Source organism: Poecilia latipinna, unplaced genomic scaffold (genome assembly GCF_001443285.1).
Source record: "Poecilia latipinna isolate Pla-1442-1.1 unplaced genomic scaffold, P_latipinna-1.0 Scaffold918, whole genome shotgun sequence".
Lineage (NCBI taxonomy): Eukaryota > Metazoa > Chordata > Actinopteri > Cyprinodontiformes > Poeciliidae > Poecilia > Poecilia latipinna.
The window spans coordinates 44,414-68,296 of record NW_015113534.1 but is presented as its reverse complement, the minus strand read 5'-3'; the positions used below and the strand labels follow the sequence as shown (position 1 = coordinate 68,296).

At 36.8% G+C, this 23,883-nt stretch overlaps 1 protein-coding gene across 1 annotated transcript in view; it reads right to left on the bottom strand.

The window, feature by feature from the left end:
• Positions 1 to 10,957: 10,957 nt before the first annotated feature.
• The window catches only part of mtnr1bb (melatonin receptor 1Bb), a 49,911-nt gene continuing 36,985 nt past the window's right edge, over positions 10,958 to 23,883 (bottom strand). Inside the window, exons 3-5 of the mRNA XM_015048990.1 lie at positions 14,149 to 14,267; positions 13,702 to 14,046; positions 10,958 to 12,832 (exon numbers count right to left, since the gene is read on the bottom strand). Of these exons, the coding sequence (XP_014904476.1) occupies positions 12,410 to 12,832; positions 13,702 to 14,046; positions 14,149 to 14,267 (887 nt within the window). The 3' untranslated portion in view covers positions 10,958 to 12,409. The remainder of the gene's footprint in view (positions 12,833 to 13,701; positions 14,047 to 14,148; positions 14,268 to 23,883) is intronic.

The window sequence follows — 23,883 nt, the reverse complement described above, 5'->3', positions numbered from 1 at the left end:
TTACAATCCAAGAATAACAATTTCAGTTATCACTATTTCTGCATTCATTGTTTTGCAAGTTGATGCCAAATGTGTCAAAGCTACACAAAGACGGGTAGAAACACAATTTAAGCCCCTATTGTTAGGGTTAAATTTTATAAAAGACCCATGCAGAGCTCCTTTCTCATGCAGCTTACATATAAATTGTAATATTACTGAAAATAAATCCAAAAGTCCTTTGATCCCTTTCCTTTCCAGAGGCCCACTGAGACCTGCACAACAGGCACACTGCTCCTGTCTTAAATGTGAAGGGGTCCATGAGGGCACACGAGTTTAGAGCACGTGTTTACTCACTGAACTCGAGCGTATTTTCCCCTCATCATGGCTGTCTGAGCCCAAAATTATATATCGTCAAGTGACATCTCAATATTATCAGTGGTGATACAGTAACGACTTTAATCAGCTGTCTGTACTTCACTAACCAAACATTTGTAAATTATTATTGTTTAGTCGGAGTGACAAAGTACTATAAACTAGAGAGCGTCTGTTAATCCATGCAAGCCTCCATTAAAAGTCTTTTGGGACATTGATTGCTCATCACAGATCTTCAAAGCAGATCTGGGAAGGAAACTCTTTTCTGATCTGTTAAACTTCCTAATAGACAGTGTCAAAAGGGCAACGTTTTTTTTTTTTGTTGAAGAGCGAATAAGTGGAACCCAATTACAAAACCTTCCCATTAATCATTTGAACATCAGATGACTCTTTAATCCGTGGTAAGCCAACGGTTTCAGGGGCTGCCTTTTAATGAAAAGGGCGCGTCCTGGAAGCATGCAGCCAATATGCAAACTTCCCAAAAATGACTACATCACGTGCAGAAAGTCATAAAGAGAGAGAGAGAGCTGAACGTTAAACACTGTGTGACTATCTCATACCTTTGAAGAGACAGATTGTAATGGTGATCTGCGCAGTGAATTTGATTATGTGGATGAGACCCTGCAATTATTCATTATGAACAAGGGGCAACTTCTCTTAACTACTCCCCCCATTCTTAATCATAATCATTGGCTCCCTGGTGCTGGATCACCTCCAGCCACTTGTCACTGTCCTTCCCTCTGCATAAAATCTAATCTGACGTTATTTCCACATGTTCTTACATGTGGAAGTAACTCCCGACACTAAAAACAAAAAACCTGATGGTTTCTGTCTAGTGCTAAATCATTTTTACAACATAGTGCTTATTATGAAACATAGAGGTTTATAATTCAGAGGTGAATATTTTATCCTGTCTGAAGTGCATTGCACATGCTTTTACATCTCACTTCCCAATTAACTTTTCCAGGCAAACATGCATCCCTAATCACTGTTCACATATTTCGTCCCATATGTATGAAAAGCCAGATGTGTGCTTCCTAAAGCAAAGCAGCTGGGCCTGATGGCACTGTGGGGCTTAATGTATGCACCTGCTGGCTGAAGCTTTTCAGCTCATTCAAAGATTTAACTATCATCAGTCAGTGTTTGGATCGTGGGGTTGTAGGTCACACAGCGAAATGTTATACTTTATCCATAAAATCAGTAATTATTGGAGAATTGAAAGGTGGCTAAACTCTTAAATATATAAGTAAAAGAAATAACGCACAGAGACGTGGTTCTTGCTGCTAGGCCATAGACGAGCCGGAGATTTATTACACTACCACGGATTCCTCATTACAGTTTCATCAGTTTCAATACTCAAAAATCTTCCAAAGTCTCAACAAAAAATCTCCCCGTATTCTTATCATCACCCTTTTTTATACACTCTCATCTTCACTGATGCGAGTTTGGAGAGTTTCAACCAATGGCGTTGCTACCCTTGATTTGCGTAAAGATTCTGGCGTGCCTTATACTAAGTGTGTATTGGACGACCTTTAAAATATTTGAGACCTCATGAACTCAACCTCTGCTCCATTTCAGAATTGCTGAATAGACCAATTTATCTCAGATTGCTGATCTTATCTGTCCAAACAGCCATCCTTTCCAAGTAATTTTTTGGTTCCATTTGCACTTTGCACGCAAATGGAAGGAAAGGAGTCAGGTCAGTTTGATCTAGAGAGGCACCAAAATCCTTTCGCAAAGACAACTCCTTCAATAGTATTTCTGCTCTTACATAATAATATATGTACAGTACTTAGTAAAACTATTCAAATCTGCCAAACTCTGCAAAACTACAATTTATTTATGTATTTAAAACTGATTTTGCTTGATAACCTAGCACTAATTAGCTTAGAATTGCAAGTTAAAAGGAGCATGTTACATACTTTTTACTTTTTGTCTACAAGTTGAAGTCTAAAAAGTGTGGTGCACATTTGCATTTGGTCCCTTTACACTAAAACTTTAAAATTAAATCTAGTGTAACCGACTTCTTTCAAAATTTTGTGCACATTTAAATTTTTGATGTCACTTTATGTGCTCCCTGTTCATTAAGCTAATTACAGCGCCCTACTGGTAAATAGAGTCCATCTGTGTGAATTGCTTTACACCTGTGAAGTATTACTGGTTTGCTAGATTACAGTAGAGAACAAATTATCGAGACTGGCCTCAGAAAATAAGTTGAACACCAATTTATATCAGAGCTAGGCTATAATAAACAAGATCTTGAGCCTGAAATATCTCGTAGAACAGTGCTTGAACCGTCATTGTTGCATGTTAAAAGTCTGGCAGCAAACAGGGGATATTGTTACTCGAGAAAGCCTGTTACATGCTGCAAAAGATTTAAGACTGATGCAGAGGCTCGCTGTCCAGCAGGCCTTAAACAATCAGCCAACAATAGAAGGAAATGGTTTACAAAAAACATATTTGTGTGTATGAATGGACCTGTCAAAGTTCAGACCAAGACTTAAAAGTGGTTCTCTATAGACACCGAGTTTCAGCTACTTTGCAAATCAGAACAGGCACAAACTTCATTCTCAGGGATGAAATATTTGCAGCTCTGCAGTTCAAAAGACTTGCAGCTGTAAATACTAGTACATGTTGGTCTATCCCTCCCTCAGACTTCCTGCCATCATTCTGCCAAAGCTGCATTACCTCAGTATTTCACCTCTTTGTCTTTCATTGTTTCTCAATGGATTTTTCTGTACAGTTCACCTCACATGCGTTCCACATCTTGTTTTCTCTAATGTCGGGTTTGAAAGTTTTGAAGGTCTTTATAAAATCCTTTTTCCACTATTGTCATACCATTAGGTCCTCACCAACTACGTTATATGGCACAAACTGTATGAATGCTTATAATGCATTGTGAAAACTAAAGTATATAACTATGAAGATGTGCTAAACTCTTGATCAATAAAACCCAACAAAGTACGATGTACCAATTTTATTTTTCCGTAACACTGTTTTTCATGAAAACTGTACATACAATGTATATCTTTACACTCTCTCTCACACGCACACACGCACACACACATATAGTTCATTTAATGAGAGTCATTCTGATCACTGACTCTCAAGTGTTGAAATTTTAAATTCCATTACATTCCAGTGTTTTCCCTTTGGTTACTCAGACCCTCCTCCGGGCATCATCCTGGCCTTGTTAGAGAATTCTTGTCGGCGGCCAACGGCCACAAATAACACCAGACAAGCATGCGCATTCATTCACACAGCCTCTGAAACAAAAGAAATGCATCATGACACAGAAACTCAGGTGACCAAATGCTGAAAATGCAAATTCAGTCAATAGTTTCCAACATTTCAACTTTCTTCTTTATTTTGGTTGTAAAAGGACCTTTTGTAAAATCATTATTCATAAAAGCCATTTATGACATAAAGGTCAGGTCGCCACATTTAATTAGTTACATACTGGGCTTAAAGATACCACATTTTTTGGATGGATGTTCCATAACAGCATCAGGTCGGTTTGAACAAGACATCTTGGCAAACATTTCAAGCAGTGCATGCCTAGAAGTTTTCAGGAAAAAAAAATGCTACCTGTGTGCAATGTGCTGTAGACAATTAGTGGGCCAGTGAGTCTTAATATTCATCAGCAGAGAAGAGCTTGCGCTTTGCCGATGTTTGAGTCTAGCTTTCATTAATATGGTTGAAGGCCTGAAGAGTGTACCATGTGTATTAGTGTCTTGTTTGGAAACACTACAGGAGGTACGGAGCGTTTCAACACTTCACTATTCATGTCACTCCTCTGACGGCAGAGAATTCAATTATGCTTCCCAGGCTTATCATTTTATTTTCATCTTTGCAAAGGTACGTTGCGAATAATTTGATCAGTGTTGCACCCTCCGCTGTTTTCCGTAGTCAGCTGGTGTTGTCATGCTGTTAAATAATCCTTTAATGACACCCCCACACGAACACACTCCGTCTCTCTCTCAAGCACACACACAACAATGTCCTTTCATTATTAAGATAAAGGACACGAAAAGCAATGCTTCATAACTGACATGTTAATCATTTGCCAGGTATGTGACATATTCAGTTTTGTCATGCCATGCAGTCAATAAAGCGCAGAGGTTCCAGTGCTGAAATGCCTCCTCTTTGAAAGAGAGTACCCAGCTTGGTGCCTATCACATACAATGACTTGCAAAAGTAATATATTTTAAACTTCAGTGTGTTTTTTGCTAATTTTATGGTAGACTATCCTAAACTAGTACATAATTCTGAGGCAAAGGTAAAAGGATATGTTGTTTTCTCACCGAATTAGAAAAAAAATTGAGTTACCCTCATTTTTAATCTCATGCCCTAAAAAAAACCCAGCACCGCAAACTGCCTGTATGTATGTAATTTAATCTGAGTATTGGGAATAGATTATATTAATGATCATCTTTGGCCAATCTGGAAAATGGCTGCTCAGACTCCTTCACACTGGATTAGTTTGAGCCATGTTCAAAAAGATGAATGGGGAAAAACTTTAGATTCTAGCTGTATCAAACTGGTAGAGACGCATCTTAAAATACTTGCAGATCTAACTGCAGTGAAATGGTGGCTCTACTAAATAGATCATATATACAAATGCAAGCCTGTCGCTTAGCCTTGTTTTATTTGTGAAATTGAAAATAATGTGTTCCTTACACTTCAACAACGATAAAAGCCAGAATAAGGTACACTGGAATTTGTAGTTTTAACTTGAAAAAATGTGAGAAAGATTGAGAGTTTTAATACTTTGCAAAGCACTCTAACTGTACGTGATCATGCAATGTCCTGGATGTCTGAAATTCTGATTACTTCTGTTAGAATATCTGTTGATTCTGTTAAGTGGGAAAGGTAAAAAAAAAAAAGTCCAATCTTTTTAGGAGATCAAAACAATGTATTTGTACTGCATGCAGCATCTAGTAGAAGCTTGCCTCAACTGTAATTAAATAACATAATTTAGTAGGCATTCAAGGCGCATATAACCTCACAAAGTACAGCATTCAAACGAAGTAGCTGCAAACTGAAGAATTACCGTTAATCTTATTCTTGGAGGCAGAGAAGCATTTACAAACATCCTAAGTAAATTAAAAATAGCTTTTTCAGTTCACTTAGTACAAAAACTAAACTGAGGTTGACACTTTAAATAGCAAGTCAAATGCTTACATGTTGTGACAGTTACAGTGCAAACATATCAGTTGTTACCAAACACAACATTTTGCTCCAGCATTTCACTGGCTTTAAACAAAATGTAGATCTCTAATTAAATACAAGGAAGTGATTCTTTTTTATGAAACTGGGACCAAGTATTGTACTTATAGTGCAACAAGCTCAATTCCAAGACTTGTCATGCAGTACCTTGCGAAAGTATACGTATCTTTATGCTATTTTACATTTTGTCACATTAAAACCACAAATTTCCATATATTTCATTGAGATTGTAGGCGGCAGATCAACTCAAAGTATCACCTAATTGTGACGTGGAAGGAAAATACTACTTAGAAACAAAAATCTAAAAGTTGTGGCTTGTGTATTTCATTCCCCTCAATACTATGGAATATAGCTATTTACTGTAATTACACATGCAAGAGTTTTGGGGTAAGTGTCTTCTGTCTTTGTACATCCAGAGGTTTAAAGGGTTTTGTATGTAGATATTTGCAAAATCTCTCAAGCTCACTTAGATTTGATACAACATGCATGTGTGCCTCAATTTCCAAGTCTTTGGACAGTTTTTGCAATACATTGATGTGTGGACTTTGACTGGGTCATTCTTGCATTTGAGCATTTGATTCAAACCATTTAATTGAAACTGTTTTTAGAGTTATTGTCCTATTGAAAGGTGAAACTCTGCACCAATCTCAAGTCCTTCTCAGTCTCTAACAAGTTGTATTTCAGCACTGCCATATACTTAGCTCCATCCATCCTCCAATAAACTCTGATCAGCTTCCCTGTACCTGGCGAAGAAAAGAATAATAGCATGATGCTGCCAACCATGCTTTCTCACGGGCGTACTGTTGTTCAGGGAGAAGTGCAGTGTTAATTTTCCACCACACATTGCATTTTGCATGTAGGTTTAGAACAGTGGACTCATATTGCATTTCTCAATGCAAATTATCCTTAGATGTCTCTCTGCTTCAGCACACCTGGCTCCAATATAAGTCCATTAGCAGAGCTCTGTAGAGCTTGACTACATGCTAACAAGGCAGTTTCACCATTTAATTCAAGTGTGCAAGCCAGCAGACACATTTAAAAGTTGCAGGATTCTGGTCCTTGAGGAATGCAGTTTAAGACCACTGGTGTAGAGGCTCAGCTTTGGTTTCTTCTGACCAGTGTCCCTTTGTGGCTTATGCCAAACTGCAAATGGGACTTCTGTTGGTTCTATTTGAACAATGCAAATTTCCCCAACAAAAATACGTTGAAGTTTAAGATTGCAATGTGACACGATGTGGAAAAAGTAAAATGGTACGGATGCACTTACAATGCAGTGTATCAACAAAAGATGCATTATTTAACTTTTCGGAACGTAATCATCTATTTGAACTTGCAGCAGAGAAAATGTATTTTAAAACCAAAGCTGAGAAAAGCTTGTGCTTTACTACATGTGGTGAGATACAGCATTGCAGTGACAACTAGCCAAACGGAACACTGGAGCTGGCAAACCATTTGTTGAGATGACATACATTAATCCAGTAAAGTAAGCGTGCTGACATAGAACGCACTTTAAAGGAACATCAATACAAATACATCATTCTATCAAAGGGCACAGATAGAAAATACAGAAGAAAAAAAAGGTAATAGTTGTTCCTCTGGTTCATTAATTGCATCTCATGCCTGTAAGCTCAGCATATAAGTGTCTGCACAAAACTGCAGAGAGAAAACACATTTAATAGACAACTGTCTTGAGGGTGTCACAAAAAAGCAGGATGGAAGCAAACCTAAATTGCTAAATTGGTACATACAAGGAACTATGGCACTTGCCATCATATTTTTAACTTTGACACAATTTTATCAATTGTAAGGCAGTATTCTTGAAAAAAACAACAAACAAATAAAACAGACATTATGGGGGAATTATTTTTTTTTTCAGATTTCTCCCCATAATGTCATGACGTAGAGTATGTACATCTTATTTCCTTTATCTATACACATTTCTTTGGTTTAGATTGATCTCTTAGCTCCCTCAAAGTGCATCTAAAACATTCTGTAGCTGCTGTAGTGTGTCATTATAAAGTAGCAGCATCACTTTTTCAATGATTTTCTCTTACCTCTGACGTAACCGCTGATGTCGATCTACTCCCAACTTTTCAACAAAGCAATATTTTCCAACAGATTGTTTTTAGCCATTCGTGTATCACAAAAGTCACTGTTTTCATTCAACTACAATTGCTTCACATCTTTTCTGCTTCACTAATGCTGTGAGCTCTGGATCTATCAAAGTAACATTCTTACCTATGGCTTCCACTTTTTTTTTTTTCACCCTGTTTAAGAGCATGTAAGATGTTCTGAAAAGCAATTTACATTTTAAAGTAAAATAACACAGGAACATGTTTTACACACTTACTTTGCCATTCCTTACTTTTCAAACTTTCCATTTTAAGAGATATATTTTTTTTTTATATATAAATCGATTTACATTATACAAATACGATGAATGGGCCCAATGTACAAGACATGTTTTAGATGCACTTAGCAAATGCAGTATGATGGGAGGAGAGGTTAAGTAATATTCAAGAACATACATTTAACTGCGTAGGGATTACTGAGATATTTTTTTTAAAAAGCACATTTTAAATACATCTCCGATAACAATATACAACAGTTAAAAACCACACTGACACTAATTTACAAAATATTCCTTTTAAATGTCTTCAGACTCCCTTATACTACAGCTGATCAACTGCGAATGTTTGGACAAGTGTGTATAACAACAAAATATTCAATAGGCACCCTGAGATGGGAATACAGATATGAGCTGTATGTTCGCCACAATCCAAGTTGTTTGAATCACTCTTTGATAAAGAGGTGATAAATATCAGTTGGTCAAATTTTATAGTACAAAGAGACCAACTCCTTACACTTTTCCTTAAATAGCTGATCATATTTCTTTGTGTTAAATCCACAGTGAAAGGACTGAAATACTACATCCCTGGTAATATAGTTTGGTTTTGTTTGTTAAAAAAAAAGAAAAAAGAAAAAAGATCTTAAAATGAAAGCCTAATGTTTTGCATATAAGTATTAGAATTAAGAGTAAGAACTCAAACTGAAAGAGACTTCTACATATTGTGCAGCATATGATGTAGGATGCAGAGGAAACCAATATACTGTATGAAACCAATATGCATGTCGCTAAGGACGGTTGATTGGAATATATACTAACTTAGTAGACCAGGACAAATCTTGACCTCTTTTTCATATGACACAGACTGGAAACCAGCAACATCATTCATATCTTTTTCATGATAAATCTGTGATTTGCTCTGACATCTGGAAATACAGCTGTCCTAAGCTGATGGACTCCGTTATCAGTTCACACCGACCGCTGTGAATCCCTTGAACTGTGACAAACACTGCATTTGAGTTGCATAGTGATGTGTTGGTGTGCATAAAGAATCATGCCCAGGCAGCTGCACTGGGCTTTTTGGTGAAATTAAAAGATAGTTATTGCATTTAGATTTAGTTGGTGATTGACATCAGTGCACAGAGCTCTTTAATGAGAAGTCTCTGTCCTTCTGTCTGACTTTCCAAACACAAAATGCCAAAAATGACTGCAGTGTTTTCCTGTTAAGGAATGTCTTTTAACTTATTTATAAATATGGAGGCATACAAATTTTTTGTTACTTCAAATAAACTCAGATTTGTTCAAATTATAACTATGGTGTACTGTAAAATATGTTGCGCAAGAGTTACGCATTGGCAAACTGGAGGAAAATAAGGTCTTGTCCCTGCCAGTGGCTTTCATCCATCCAACATGGAATCTTCTACAAGTGTTACTAAGAGAAGTTTGGGTCTACCAGAGCCATAGCCCCTTGTTTGGGGCTGAAAGTTAAAGCTGAGACAGTCAATTTATCAGATACACTTGTGTAATAAATTGCTTGTTAAGAGAGATAGAGAATCAGTCAATCACATGGTGTCAACTCAATGCATTTAGGAATCTAAACATGGTTTGGGCAGCTTGTTGAATTTTAAACTGAGCATTAGATTGAGGACGAAATGGGTGTGAGTGACTTGAAATGTGCCATGCTTGACGGACTGTTTTAACTATTTAAAAGACTTTTGATTTATTGAGGTTTTCACACACAACCATCCCTAAAGCGCAAACAAAATGATTAAAAAAAAAAGACAAAGCATCCAGTAAGTGTTGTGTGGATGATGGAAGGAGTAGAATAGGTGGCACACTGGCTCTGAATACGCTGAAGCTTGAAATTGATGGGCCACAACAGCAGAAGGCCCTACCAGATGCCACTGTCGGTTAAGAATTGGAAACTGAGACAACAGTCTAAGCAGATGCACTGCCCTTTAAAATTAACATATTGTAAGACTATTGAATGTTTTGTTGAGCCCCTAGTTTAGTCTCAACAATCGGGTACTGTGTTGTTTATGTCACAATCTGGCACAAACAACAGGAAAGCGTTGATCCATCCTGACCTGTACCGGTCAGGTACACCTGACGATGGTGCAAAGGTTTGGTGGTATTTTCTTGGGACTTTTTGTCCTAATTCAGCTTTACTTAAAAGTTACAGCCAACCTGAAAACAACCACAGTACACTTATATTCAGCTGGCTATTTCCAATAAGATAAGAAGATGTTAGAAAAGCAGAACTTTAAAACGATGATCAAGAATTGATAATCATTGGCGAGTACATTGGTTTTGTGTTGCTGTTGAATACTGTTTTGATAATGATTAATAAAAGCACATATTATAAATGTTTCTCCAAGAACAAGTCATTGTCAAATGGAAATAATTCAGACAAGCTTGAGTAACTGTGCGCAACATAGCTTGTATTTTACATGCTTGATGTCTAAATTATTAAAGCTTATGATTCACGCACAATCCACTTTGGGGGGAAAACAAAGTGTTTAATCTCTGCTGTACCTCCCAGGAGTTGATAAAAGTAATGAGAAAGATAGAGGAGAAGCCAAGAAGACTATCGACTGCCTTCATGAGAACCAATAGTGTTGCAAGGTTCACTGACATGCCCATGCATAATAACCTTAGATGTAATCATTTGCTGAATTACACAATCTTTTCTTTTTCGCAATAGAATTCTGCTTTTATTTGTAGGTATTTAAATGTTACTTTAACCTGATTGTTAGCTAATTAGCCGTTTCAAACAGCTATACTACTTACTCTGTTTGGCCAAAAAGAAAAAAAAAGTTGGCACCTGGATTTAACTAACCAAATAGGTACAAGCCTCCTACTGAATAATTACTGAATGGGCGATTATGTTTCAGCTGACAACAAGTTATTTAACCCGAACCGGTGCAATCAGTTGCTTCTCATTTCTTAAACAACCATGTGGACAAACACATCCCGTGGTCGTGGAAAAGATATCAGTCTGTTTGAGATGGGTGACATCATTGGCGTGCATCAAGCAGATAAAACGGCCAACGAGATTTCAGAAAATACTAAAATTTGGTTAAGAACTGTCCATTATTAACAACTGGAAAGATAGTGGGGATCCATTGTCTGTGAGGAAGAAATGTGACTGGGAAAAAAATCCGGAATGATCACGATCGGCGTTTGGTGAAATCAAATTGCAGAAAAACAACAGAAGATCTCAGGGAGCATGAGACATTTTCACACATGGATTTGCCACCAGGCTTCAGACTCAAACACCTTTAGGAATCTTTGGGATGTGCTGCAGTCGCCAGACTCGACCATCGTCAGTGCAATCAGTGAAGAATTAATACAACACGGGATGAAAATACAGCTTGTGATACTGCAGAAGCTCATTGCTGTAATCAAAGCTAAAGGCGGTCCAACAAAATATTAGTGTGTGACCATTTTTTTTTTTTTTTTTTGGTGGCCAGGCGGTATTATACTTAATTTTATAAACTGATAAGTTAATAAAAAATATAATAAAGTCACATGCTTATGTTAATTAACCAAATAATGATATAAATCATGTTTTACAAAATTATGCCTCTTACTGTATGTAGTTTTCTGCTAAGTCTATAGATCAAATTACAGTAGCTGAAAACTGTGGGTTTTGTAGGCTGGAACAGCATCAAGAGTTCGGTTTCCTCCACATGCCACATCACATGCAAAATATATAAAAAATGAAATTGATTAAAAACACCTATGAAGTGACTTGATGATAGATTTAACTTGTCAAACAAACTTTAATTAATATCCTGAATTCATTTACTAAGTTGTTTTTTTACTAAGTTCTTTTTCCTGTTATTTTAGTGCAAAGACGATCAAACTAGGCAGTATAAGGTATGCTACTGCAGCATTTAGGTTGAGAGTGTAAATCTAACCACATAACTGCCAACATGTAAAACTCTGATAATAAAATGACAGACTTTGCTATCTGTCATTCTCCCATCTTTGTTATGAAAAGCTCCTTGTAAAGCTTCCAGGTGAGGCGAGTTTAATTACTTGAGGCGTTTGAAGTTACTAAAAAATGTGTTTACTAGTGGTGCTTACCCAGTTTTGTGAAACACGTCTACAGCAGCAGAAGTTAAAGGATATCACATTTTCATTGTAATCATATAGTACCAATCAGTCTATCAAGAGTAATAATTCCATAATGAAACTGCAATGCTGGGCTTTTTGCTTTGTGGATGTGAACGACTCCGACAACACACATTGTTGTCGCTTTAAAAGATGGGCTAATTCTAAAAGCACTTCAGAGACTTTCGTAAGCTTTGTGTGTTTCGTAAGTGTTCAAATCTCTGCTGTGAATTAGGAAACAAAGCCACGGTTCCCAGTTTCATTAGTTTCTTGTTACTCTATAGCTGCACAACTGCCTTGATATCACATAAAAAAAATAAAAAAAACAGGAATTACCACATGAAACCCTCCAGAATCCAAGGTTCATTCTTTGTTTGCACGGTCTCTGACTGACTCATTATTGTTGAGCGGCGGGGGCGGTGATTGCTTGCTCCTCATGCTCCTGCCATCCGTGGCAGCCCTCGACGTCTCCGTCACAAACAGCCGCGTCACCCAGACAGAGGTGACGATGCGTTTGTACTCGTTCCTGAAATTCCTGTTGAGTAAACCATAGATGATGGCATTCAGGCAGCTGTTGAAGTAGGCCATGAAGTAGCTTACAACAAAAAGCCACTCGGGGATGTGGGGACCCACGCGAGTTGGATCTATAGCCACCGCCAATCCTATCAAGTTGAGTGGGGCCCAGCAGATTGCAAACAGGACAAATACAACAAACATGGTGATAAAATTCCGCAAGTCACTTGGTCTGAGACGAGGGCTGTCTTCAGTCTTTACTTTGCGTCGCACCTGGATATTATAAAGGGATAAATTAGACTGTAAGTTATAGATCACACATAAAAAAGACATGCCTATATAACACATTTACTCATAAATACATAAGCTTATATAACATATTGTGCACAGATTTACTGGGATTTTAAATGCTTCACAGGTCTTTTTTTTCCATTCTAAAAAGTGATAAACCACAAACTTTGATGTACTTTAATAGGATTTTATGCGATAGACCAAAAGAAAGTAATGTGCAACTGAGAAGCAGAAGGACATGATAAACATTTTTTCAAAATAGCTAAAAATCATGGTGTAAAATTTGACTGTATTTAGCCACGTAACTCTGATGCTCCTAAAAAATAGCCATATAGCCTTCAAATGTCACCTAATCAGTAAATAGACTATATCTGTGTGTAGTTTGCTCTGTACAGCTGCTCTGTAAACCATTTCTCAATCTTCGAATATTATTCAGAACATCAGAATAGCACAGAATAATCCAAACTGCATTGTAGTAATTGTAGTAAAATCTGATTTTACAAAAATAATATGTTCCAGGGGTAATGATACATTTGCAAACTACAATTTTAAGATTCTTACTGTATTCCAGTTTGAAAACCAAGTACCAGTACCCCTTCCAGTTGTAATGTATGCATTGTAAAATTTGAAAGAGGATATCGCCATATGAATCAGTTTGGACTTTTGGACTCCCACCACAGTCCAAGTGGAATCTTATTGATCAGATATTGTAATTTTTTGTGTATTTTGGCAGCTAACAGATGACTAATCAATGAATGTGTCTTTTAATTAAACCTTGTAAAATGTGAAACATACATATTCTCTCACGTTTTGAATTTGGAAAAAAAAAAAAAAAAGCTTTTAGGACTTACCTGAATCACAAGAACCCAAATGCGAAGATAACAAAAGGTCACTACTGCAATGGGAACCAGAAAGTGAACCACTACCACTGCCACAGTGTAGGAACTGCTGACATTCTGAGCAAAGGTGCAGGAGTAGACCCGTGGGTCGTAGCGCAGAGAACCAACGAAGAAATTTGGGACGATGGCCACAATAGTGAGCACCCAAATTAAGGCAACAAACAGCAACGTGTTGCGGTAGCTGTACAGTCGGCTGTAGGAGAAGGAGTGACAGATATAGCAGTATCTGTTCACTGCAATCCCAGTGATGTTGAAGATGGAGCCAATGACACTCAGCCCCATAAGGAAACCGCTGACCTGAAATGATAGAAAAAATGAGATGTTTTTGTCTGTCTTCGACACTATTCATTAAAGTCATTGTCTTTTAATAAAGTGAAGAGATGACTGATGTGGTCCTACCATGCACTGAGTGTTTCCAAGCGCCCAGCCGTCATGGAAGAGAGCATAAAGGACCAGGGGATAGGGGTAGAAGGCTACCACAAGGTCAGCAAATGCCAGACTAACCACGAACACATTACCTGGGGAGGAAAATGTAAAGTAATGAGGTTAGCTCCCAAAACGTACAGAAAAGTCTTGCTTTATGCTCCCAGATTATAAAAATGCACAATTTTCTCTGCAAATGTTCAAATCTTTCTTTACTTTGCCTCAATGCATCTAGAAAATCGCACAGCTGGTCAGATTTTATCAGGTGGCAGACCTGCAGACTTTCATCATTGTTTCTGGCTGTTAAAGATAAGCACATACAACCGTGGTTCAAACCGATTCGCACTGCTTTGTCTTATACCCTGCACTGTCAAAACAGAGCAAATACTAGATGGTTGCATGGGAAGTGATTTTCAGCAGGCCTATCTCAGGACATTCAGCCTGCCGTGATTGTTGGCAGAGGAGGCTGAGATTACAAAAGGTTTGTAGCTTGTGCCCCACAGCTGATTGCCTCGCCCTAGACAAAGTTTTATCAGGACAGGCAGAGTCAGTGTTTTGACAGAGTGGAGGGAAAAAGCATGTGGACAAAGCACCTGGGGCATGCAGTTCTTTTTTCTTCTTGCTGCTAGCCAGCCTAATCCAAGAAGAACTTGTTCACAGAATCCGGTTTGTGCATCACCCAAAAAGTCAAAGTGTTTTTATTAATATAAGCATAATATGATCACCAAAATATCTACATATTTCCCAGATTTAAATTTATTCTGTTTGTGTCACTTATTTATGAGAAATAGGTAATCAGTAGTCATATGACATAAATGGATGTCATATTATGAATATGACATTATATACAGCATTCCTCGCCCTGCTGATGTTCTTGTGTCACCTCACTGCCACTGCTGGTAGCTCCATTTATCTGTGTGTTTGTCCTCTTCCTTTTGTTTGTTGGGGGACGACATATTATGGCAGCAATACAGGGACAAGAAAAACAACCCGATCAAACAAAAGAGGATTATATCAATGGCTCACCTCCAAGATCTTTAAAGGTTATGTTAGAAATGAACCTGAAATATAAGGAAACAGCCTCTTTACTGTTACTCACACTTCCAGAACTGCTGATGCAACCATATCTAAAAAAGAAAAATGCTGTAATTATTAATTATTAATCTTTGGTAAATGGCATATCTGTCACGTTGTTCAAAAAACAGATATCTCAGTCATAGCATTTTAAATCAGCTTGTTTAATCTAAATTCGTAGTATTAATACTATTCTTCTGCAACGAATATGATTATTTTATAACATGGGATTTCTATAGACAACATAATTAGCACTAATTATATTGTAATATTATGCTTATATTATGCTTCTACCATTACTTTAAAGATAGAAGCAATGTAGTGATAGTTATGTAATGCAAAAATATTTTTATTTTGCTCCTTTTTGTTAATCTACAATAAAATATGTTATCTTTCAGCTGTACCATGGTAAAGGGCCCAGGGAGGGCACAAATACATGATTATGTAATTTACTGATATGCTTGTTTTGTTAAGAAACTATGCTTCTAGGAGATATTTTAGAGGTACTTAAGCAATATTAAGCTATTAATTGGACTATCATCCCTATTAAGACTGAAGAAGGGAGTTAGAGTTCCGGTAGAAAACCCATGCATACTTTGGTAAAACAATCAGCACTCACAGTACAGCATATACTGTTTTAAAACTGAATTTGTTTTAGCCAATATTAGCTATATTAGGTATTTCAGGTCCAGCTATTCATCCGATTCCAATTAAAACTTAACATCGTGCTGTGTCTCATCTTGCCTCTTCTATATTAAATATTAGTTGATATAAATAATCCTTAAATCACCTTCACCACTTATCGAATGTATACCTAAAAACATAAACCATTTCACTCACACACTTTTTTGCATTTCGTTTAGTTGCAAAGTATCAGAGCCACTACAGCTGAGCGCTGTCGGCTCTCCCAAAAGGTGCAATGCATTATTTGATGCAGTATTTCAGGCTTATTATTTTGGCAGCAGCAACAAATGACTACCAGCTGTAACAGAGCTCACCTTGTGTTTCACCTGCCAGTTCATGAAAAGCTCATTTGCTGGGCAGCCGTAGTTCTGCAGAAGTGCAACTGATACTCCCAAGCCTCAGACCACATTAATGATGCTGGAGAATGGGGTTCTCTGGTGTGTCACGTTCTCAGAAAAAACCCTCTGAGGGACTACAAGAGCTGTTAGTGTCTGGTATAATCACCCAACCATGTCAAAAGTGCATGAAGTACACAGGAAATGTATTTTTAGCCTTGCTGTAGTACCATCATGCTGTTACACGTTTGTTTTTGTAATTACAGAATGTGCACACGTGTCTTCGATGTGTGACTGTCAGCCTAGAAATGTCTCGATGCTCTGTAAAATCTTTAAAAGGAGGCATCACTTCAGCACCAGCTGCACAATGCTATCAATGGCAAAGAAATGTACCTTCGAATTCCTTTTATTTTTTTATGTAAAATTGTACAGCGTCTTGTAGCATTGTTTAAAAGTGGTTAAATATTTATGCCTTAAAAATCAATTAATTTCATAACATAAGGATTCATATATTGTCAGTTTAATAGTCTAGCATAAAAATGGGCTTTTAACCAGTGTGTTATACACACATTGAACCCATTTGACTTGACTTCTATCAACTTCAATTTTCTTTTCTAGGTTACAGAGGTTTGGAGGCAATCAGCGCCGTAGTTAGATAGATCTGAATATTCATCCTAAATTCCAGTTTGCTCTAGTGTTTATATTTAACAAGCATAAGAACTGACACTTGAGAGGTAAAACACAAAATGGTGTAGAATATTTTAAATGCTACTGAGACCACTGAGCCCTGACAACAAACACAAGAGGCGGCTTTGACGCATGCATCTTGTGCCCTCTGCATGAAGGAGGATCTGTGATCCTGCAGGGCTGTTTCTTTTCCAGAAAGCCCCGGGGACCCATTTGGAGTCCACGGCATCAAGAACACTTTAAAATATCAGGAGATTTTAAAAAAATAAAATAAAAATTTGATTGCCTCTGCCAGATGGATAGCCAATCTGATGAACTTTAACTTTTCAGTGCAATTTAGACATCAGGAGATATCCTTATGGGAACAGCTTTTCACCTCTGAGACGCAAAGTTTCGAAGCCAACTTCTAAACATTTTCCTAGATGTCTTAGGCAAATTCTACAAACCATAGTCTAAATGCTAAAGTTTGTTATGTTTAAACTTTGTCATTGATATCTAAAGGATAAGACCGGCAAGAATAAAGATGCAAGTGGTCTTGAACTCAGATATTTGCATTTCCTGCACTGTTTGCATCCTACTGAGCTAATCAGGCATTCTGATGAATGCAACAATCTGGTGCCCAAACCCTGCTTCACATGTGTAAGTTAAGGGGAAAGTACATGTCTAGAATAAAATGCTGATTTTATATTGAAAGAACTCTATTCACTGTAGAGTCTCGCTATCAGTGAAGAAATCCTTTAGCACAATTACCAGCTCTAACTATGGACTTGTCTGATTGCATAAATGTACCTGCTGCCGCCCACAAGTCTATGCTGATAAGGAAAACTGTCTGTTGATAAAGGCAATGTGTATGGATTTGTGGTAGATTTGCCAAGATTGCTTTAATTATAGTCTGATAGGACTCTTCTAACCCTTTACAGTGTATTTAAGTAGAAATTCAATGTGTGTGTGTGTGTGTGTGTAATAGTCATTCAAATGTGATAAAGTATAAATTACCTTTTGGATTGGAAAGATTAAAGTTCATTACACACAAGCATGTTTTGTGCTTGTGGGCATGTGTGACTAACATCTAAAAATGAATTAAGAAAAAAGCCACATTTCAAAATGAAGTTGAAATTACACACATGCGGATATGTGAAGTGAAAAACATGAAAAGTGAGAAAATGCTGCTTTAAGATCAATTTAACTTGAAGCAGAAATATTTTATTTATTCAGAGGTTTTCAAATTTGACCTTTTAATTTAATTTTTCCATTTTATAGTAGAGGTAAATAGTAGTGGTTATTACTTTAATGGTTTAAAAAAAGGATTTAAAAAGCATTGTGGATATTTATTCGGATAACCTTTAGAAGGAGAAAATATGTAGAAACTAGTATGGTTAGTTAATATTGTCACATGAAGTTTGCAAATAATATTAAGAAAATAGTACACATAATCCTCATGTTGAATAAATGTTACACTTTCTAAATGGAAAATAAAAAGGAAAAAAGCAACATGTCTGTACCCCCAAATTTCTCTAAGCTATCACTACCAGTGTACTGTACAGTGGCATGTTATTTATAAAAAACGTTGCACTCTTTTACATTTTCACAAATGTAAGCACTTCACATGCTTACAGATGAGAAGTGGATAATAACTTCACATCTGTATAATAGTGGATAATAACCCGCACAGTAATGATGCATGGTGCACGGTATGAAGGTTATGAAGAAATATGTAATTTATTCAAACATATCCTTTCTTACAGCTTTGTTTACTTTTTACACGAAGACACTGCAGATCTCTTAACAGTCAGACTGATATTTTATTTTGTAAATATATTTGTGTTTTATTAGACATAGCTGAATGGATCATGCAAGTTATACTACCTTGATCAAATTCTTGGGACTTAAATTAGTGTAATACTTTAGCAGAAAGTCAGTGACTTTGTATGGTATTATTTAATGCAAATAGAATAATCCAAATTTGTATGATAAAGCAGCTGAAACTGCAACAGCTGTAGGACTTTGGCTGTTTGTTCAACCTGGGCTACATCAAACAGTTCCTCAATCAAAGCCTCTAATGTCTCTAATTCTTAGCCTCTAAGACGTCTCAGAGAATCATCATTACAGTTGTGATTCTTCAAATTTTTTGCTGCTCTTGTTTGAAAAGTAAAGTTAACATATAGAAAAGTGAAGTTACAGCAGCCTTTATATGTCTGGGGAAGAAATGTATAGGGCACATTAAAAGTACACGTACAAAATAAAGAATGTGTTTTTTATATCTCCAGCTCTGCAGATACCAAAGGTTGTACATCAGAAAAGACTGAGTGAACATTTTGTTTTTCCACAGATGCTGTTGCCGTGGCTGCAGGGGGAAAAGTATTCAGTGAATTTTTCTGACAAAATGTCTACCTTTTATTTGTCCCATGCCAACAGTGCACTACTTTGATGTGGAAAGGATTTTTCCCTTTCTTCCCTTTTTAAATTCCATATATTTTATGTTTAGATCTAGAGTCCTTAGTTGGCCATGAAAGTAGTTTGTTGTTTATCTTCATTTATTTTGAAACTACTGTTGCGTAAAACCATTTGTGTTGAATTAAACAGTTTATGAACCCATAAGTGTTAATTGTAGAACCAGAAAAACTACAAAAATATTAAAATAGTACAACAAATTGAAACTGACTTTATTTGCTATTGTTTTCAATAGTTTGGTTTGGTTGTAAAACCATTTAAAAATAAAAGGTTGAAAAAGCCTTTGGAGCCATGCCTCTTAAAAATTGGACATTACCATATTCAATTCAGTTCAGTTGAGTTCAAAAATACTATGGCTTCCAAAGGGAAATTAAAAGTTGTTGTAATACATATAATATAATTTTACTCAAAGAGTTACTGAAGATGTTGAAGTTACATTCAGTGTGAATACTTTGCAGTCATTTGTGTCATTTTTGCTGGCTACTGTAATAAACGCTGATGCTCAGTGTTCCATTTGTGATATAAATAATAAAATAACCATGAACACAACTAAAAAGGATTGAGTAAAAAAGGATGATAGACATCACTGAAACAATTCACTTTATATGGACAATCTGAAACTGCCTAAACCTCCCCATCATTGCTGAAAAAAATCACTTCTTTGCACTGATGCATGCAGATGGTCATGTCTTACCTAGTGACCCACCTAACAAACACTTTGCTTGCCAGGGATCGGGCCTACGACTGATAAATATTCGGTGATAAGTGATCATCCAAACTAAAAGTGCAAATGTTGTTTCAGGTTTAGAGCAATTGAATCCAGACTTGCATTATGCAATACCCCCCCAAAGAATTAAAAAGCCTTAAATCAAGAAACTGGTGATATGTTTTAAAAGATGAAAGAAAATGCATAATGCATTTAATCTGCTCTAACAGTTTGTAAAGTTCTGTAAAACCTATATTTTTTTTGCACTGCTACTTGCTTTTCTTTTTATGCTAAATGGATAAATTGGATGTTCCTGATGCAGAATTTGAACAGCTCTTCACATGGTTATTCATGTGTACTTAATCGCATATGGAACCGTTGGCTGAAACGTAATCCTTTTTGACATAAGTAATGCGTGAATAAGTACTGTAATGAACAATATTAGAACAAAAATGTAGCTTTGTGAATTTTCCCTCCATTCCTGCAAGCCATTCCCCATGAGAACTGATTGCGATGATTTTCCTCTCATTAGCTTTTTCTCATGTCTTTCCTGTGGGAGGACATGCTAGTCAGATTTGCCTTGTTTGCATTTAAATTTGTTTCTAGGGGAAGGAGTGGAGGCAAAAATAGGCAGCAGGTTTCAGAGGGAGTGAAGTGGAGAGGAGAAAGTGGTCAGGAAATGTTAAAATATGGATTTTCATGTGAAAATTGTAAAGGTTAAAAGTGTTAAGCCAGTCTCACTTAAGAAGGATAAAGGACATAACTCCCACAACACATGACCTATACATTCAACAGCGTTATTATCTAATAACACTGTCATATTTAGAAATTTATGTTATTTACATAAAGTTCTTTGAAAAATAAGACAAAAAGAGCAAAAGAGACAGCATCTAACTATCTATAGATTTTAATGAACATACTTGTCACAAAGAAAAGTAAACTTAGGAAGATGGCAAAACATAAAAAGAGATTAAAGGTCCCCAGAGGATTGCGTTGTTAGCAGTTAAGGAAGAGGCCAAGAGGAGGCTGATGAGAACAAACACAAGATGAAAAGGTAATATTCCCCTTTTTACAGTGTTGTAGACAAGGCAATAAACAATCTTGTCATCTGTGCTATACATCATCCTTTGTGCAGTGCAGGTCTGTCCATGTGAGCAGCTTCCTCCTTCCACAGTCAGCCCACTGCCTGACCATACATATCAGTCTCAATCAGACGACTTTCAACCTCTTTCACCTTAATTTTGTGTTCTGGCGGTTCAGTCTAACTGCACTTTATATTCTCAACCGAGGATGCTAAGTTTTAAACATCACGACTCACTGTTTATCTCTAAAAAACATTTTCTTCTCCACACCTCTACACTTTTTGCCCAGAGGTTAGATGCACCCTCCCTATTTGCGTTCAGAGTAGTGTCAGTTAGGCACAGATTCGATTCATCAAAGGTTTTAGTCCATATTGTCACTCCACATTTGTTGACTCCACATTCGTGATAAAGACTAACTGTGTCATCACATTCTACATGTGTCCTATTGGACTGAGATGTGGTGACTGAAGGCTGCTAGGGTACAGAGAACTCAGTGTCAAATTCAAGAAACCAGACAAGGCAACTCCTCCTGCTTGAAGTAAGATATCCAGGTATGCTGAGGCATTTAAGAGTCTTTGTTGACACTAAGAGGCCTACAGCCTGCCAGACCCTTAATACAAGACATGCTGGATCCATGCTTTTAGGTTTTTCATGACAAACTCTGACTCTACCTAATGCTCCAATCTGCTATCTTAATAGGAGTGGCACATGGTGTGGTCTTCTGCTGCTGTAGCAACTCTACTTCAAGGTTTGCGATGTTGTGTTATCACACTTGCTATTACACCCACCTTATCTCTAAAGAAGTGTTAGCTGAGGCACTGTTCTCTTTCTGTTATCCTAAGTGAGTCTACTTGTTCTTCCTCTGAAATGAACAAAGTGTTTTTGTGCACATAAGTGCCACTCACTGAATGTTTTCTCTTTTAAAGACTGTTCTCTATATATCCAGTAGAAGCTGATTCTAGTAGATCAGCAGTTTCTGAAATATTCAGTCCAACCCTGTGTGGCACCAACAACCTTGCCACGTTCAAAGTCTCTTTAATCCCTTTTGTCTTTGTCAGTCTGATGCTTGGTTTGAAATTCAGCAAGTTGTCTTCAGCACAACTTGATGCCAAGTGGCATCAATCTGATTCGTTAGCTCATATTTTTGTAAACAAGTGTACCTAAAAAAGTGGCCAGGGAGTGTATTTCTTTGAAAAGGTCAAAGTTCACACATCCTTAGACTACAAGATTGTGGTTAGGGCATGTTTTTCTACTGAAATGGACCTGAGTTGAGTTTCTTCTTTCAACTATGTGACAAAAATTACCGTAAAATTGCTCTTTATTGCCCTCTTGACATATGAAAAGGGGTTTATAGGAGAAGCGAAATGGCAAGAAAGTTTGAGCATGTCTGCAGAGTTCAGTATATGTCTTCTGTAAGTGAATAGCATTCATCACCTCAGGCAAATATATTGTTAGGGCCTCTGAAGCAGCAAGGGCAAATATACCCTATAGTGCATGAATCCCGGTGTGTATTTTACCCATTACTCACCACATTTCCTATTCCCAAGCATTAGTTCTGACACACACATTTGTCTGACCCTCCAGTATTTCCAGTCTAACGTCAACCTGGCTTGAGTTAATTGGTACAAACATCCCTGAGGTTACATTTTAATTAAAAAACGTGAAGGAAATCACATTCTTTGAATTTGACCAAGTTAATTTACCTGGAAATTAGTAATTGATACTACCACCTGAAACACACCATAGAAACATGCATTCAAATGAGATATCAGTCACTTATAAGAAGGTAAATTTTTGTATTTGCCTTAAGGCGGGAAACTTCAAAGGTGAATACACTAATACTGTAATATATATATATATATATATATATATATATATATATATATATATATATATATATATATATATATATAATTTGGTTAAAAATTCCAATATCTTCGCAATTTTCTAACAAAGTTCTAACAGAGCTGGTTTCCTTTTTTAAACAGAATATCTTCCTACATACACAGTTTTTTGTTATATTATCTTTGCAACACTATATTCTATTCTAATCAGACACATTTTTAACTAAAGTGGTTAAATTTACTTGGTTGAACTTTAATAACATCATGTCTGATCAACTTACTAAACCATCAGATTTGATCTTCTTACTACAATGTTTTGGTTTTGTTTAGGGCTGTCAACGTTAAGGCATTCCCGCATGTAAACCGTGTTAATATTACATTAAGGCAGATTTATCAAACTGCCTTTCTTGACCTGAAAACCTGTCTCCCATGAAGAGTTACCAAGTTCACAGCAGCGCATTATAGGGTTGACACATGGGTGGTGACGAACAACAACGAAAGATGACAATTTTGCGACAGCAGGACAGCAACAAAAGTTGAAAAATGTGAAAAATGTTCACTTGCACAAATTACAACGGTTGCTTGGACAGATGAGGACAAGCGACTGCCACCTCAGTACTCTGGTTCCACAGTAAATGAATGGAGAGGGACATTTTTAAAATAATGCTTAAAACAAAATGACTTGAAGCTTCCTGAATATAAAAACCTGGAAAACTGAGAATCTTCAGACATGTTTGGTTTGAGACAATCAAACATGCTCTTAAACATGTTTTTTTTTTTTTTTTTTTTTTTTTTTTTTTTTTAAAAATTCACCCCTCCGAATTTTTATTAGGGGGATAAATCCAGGG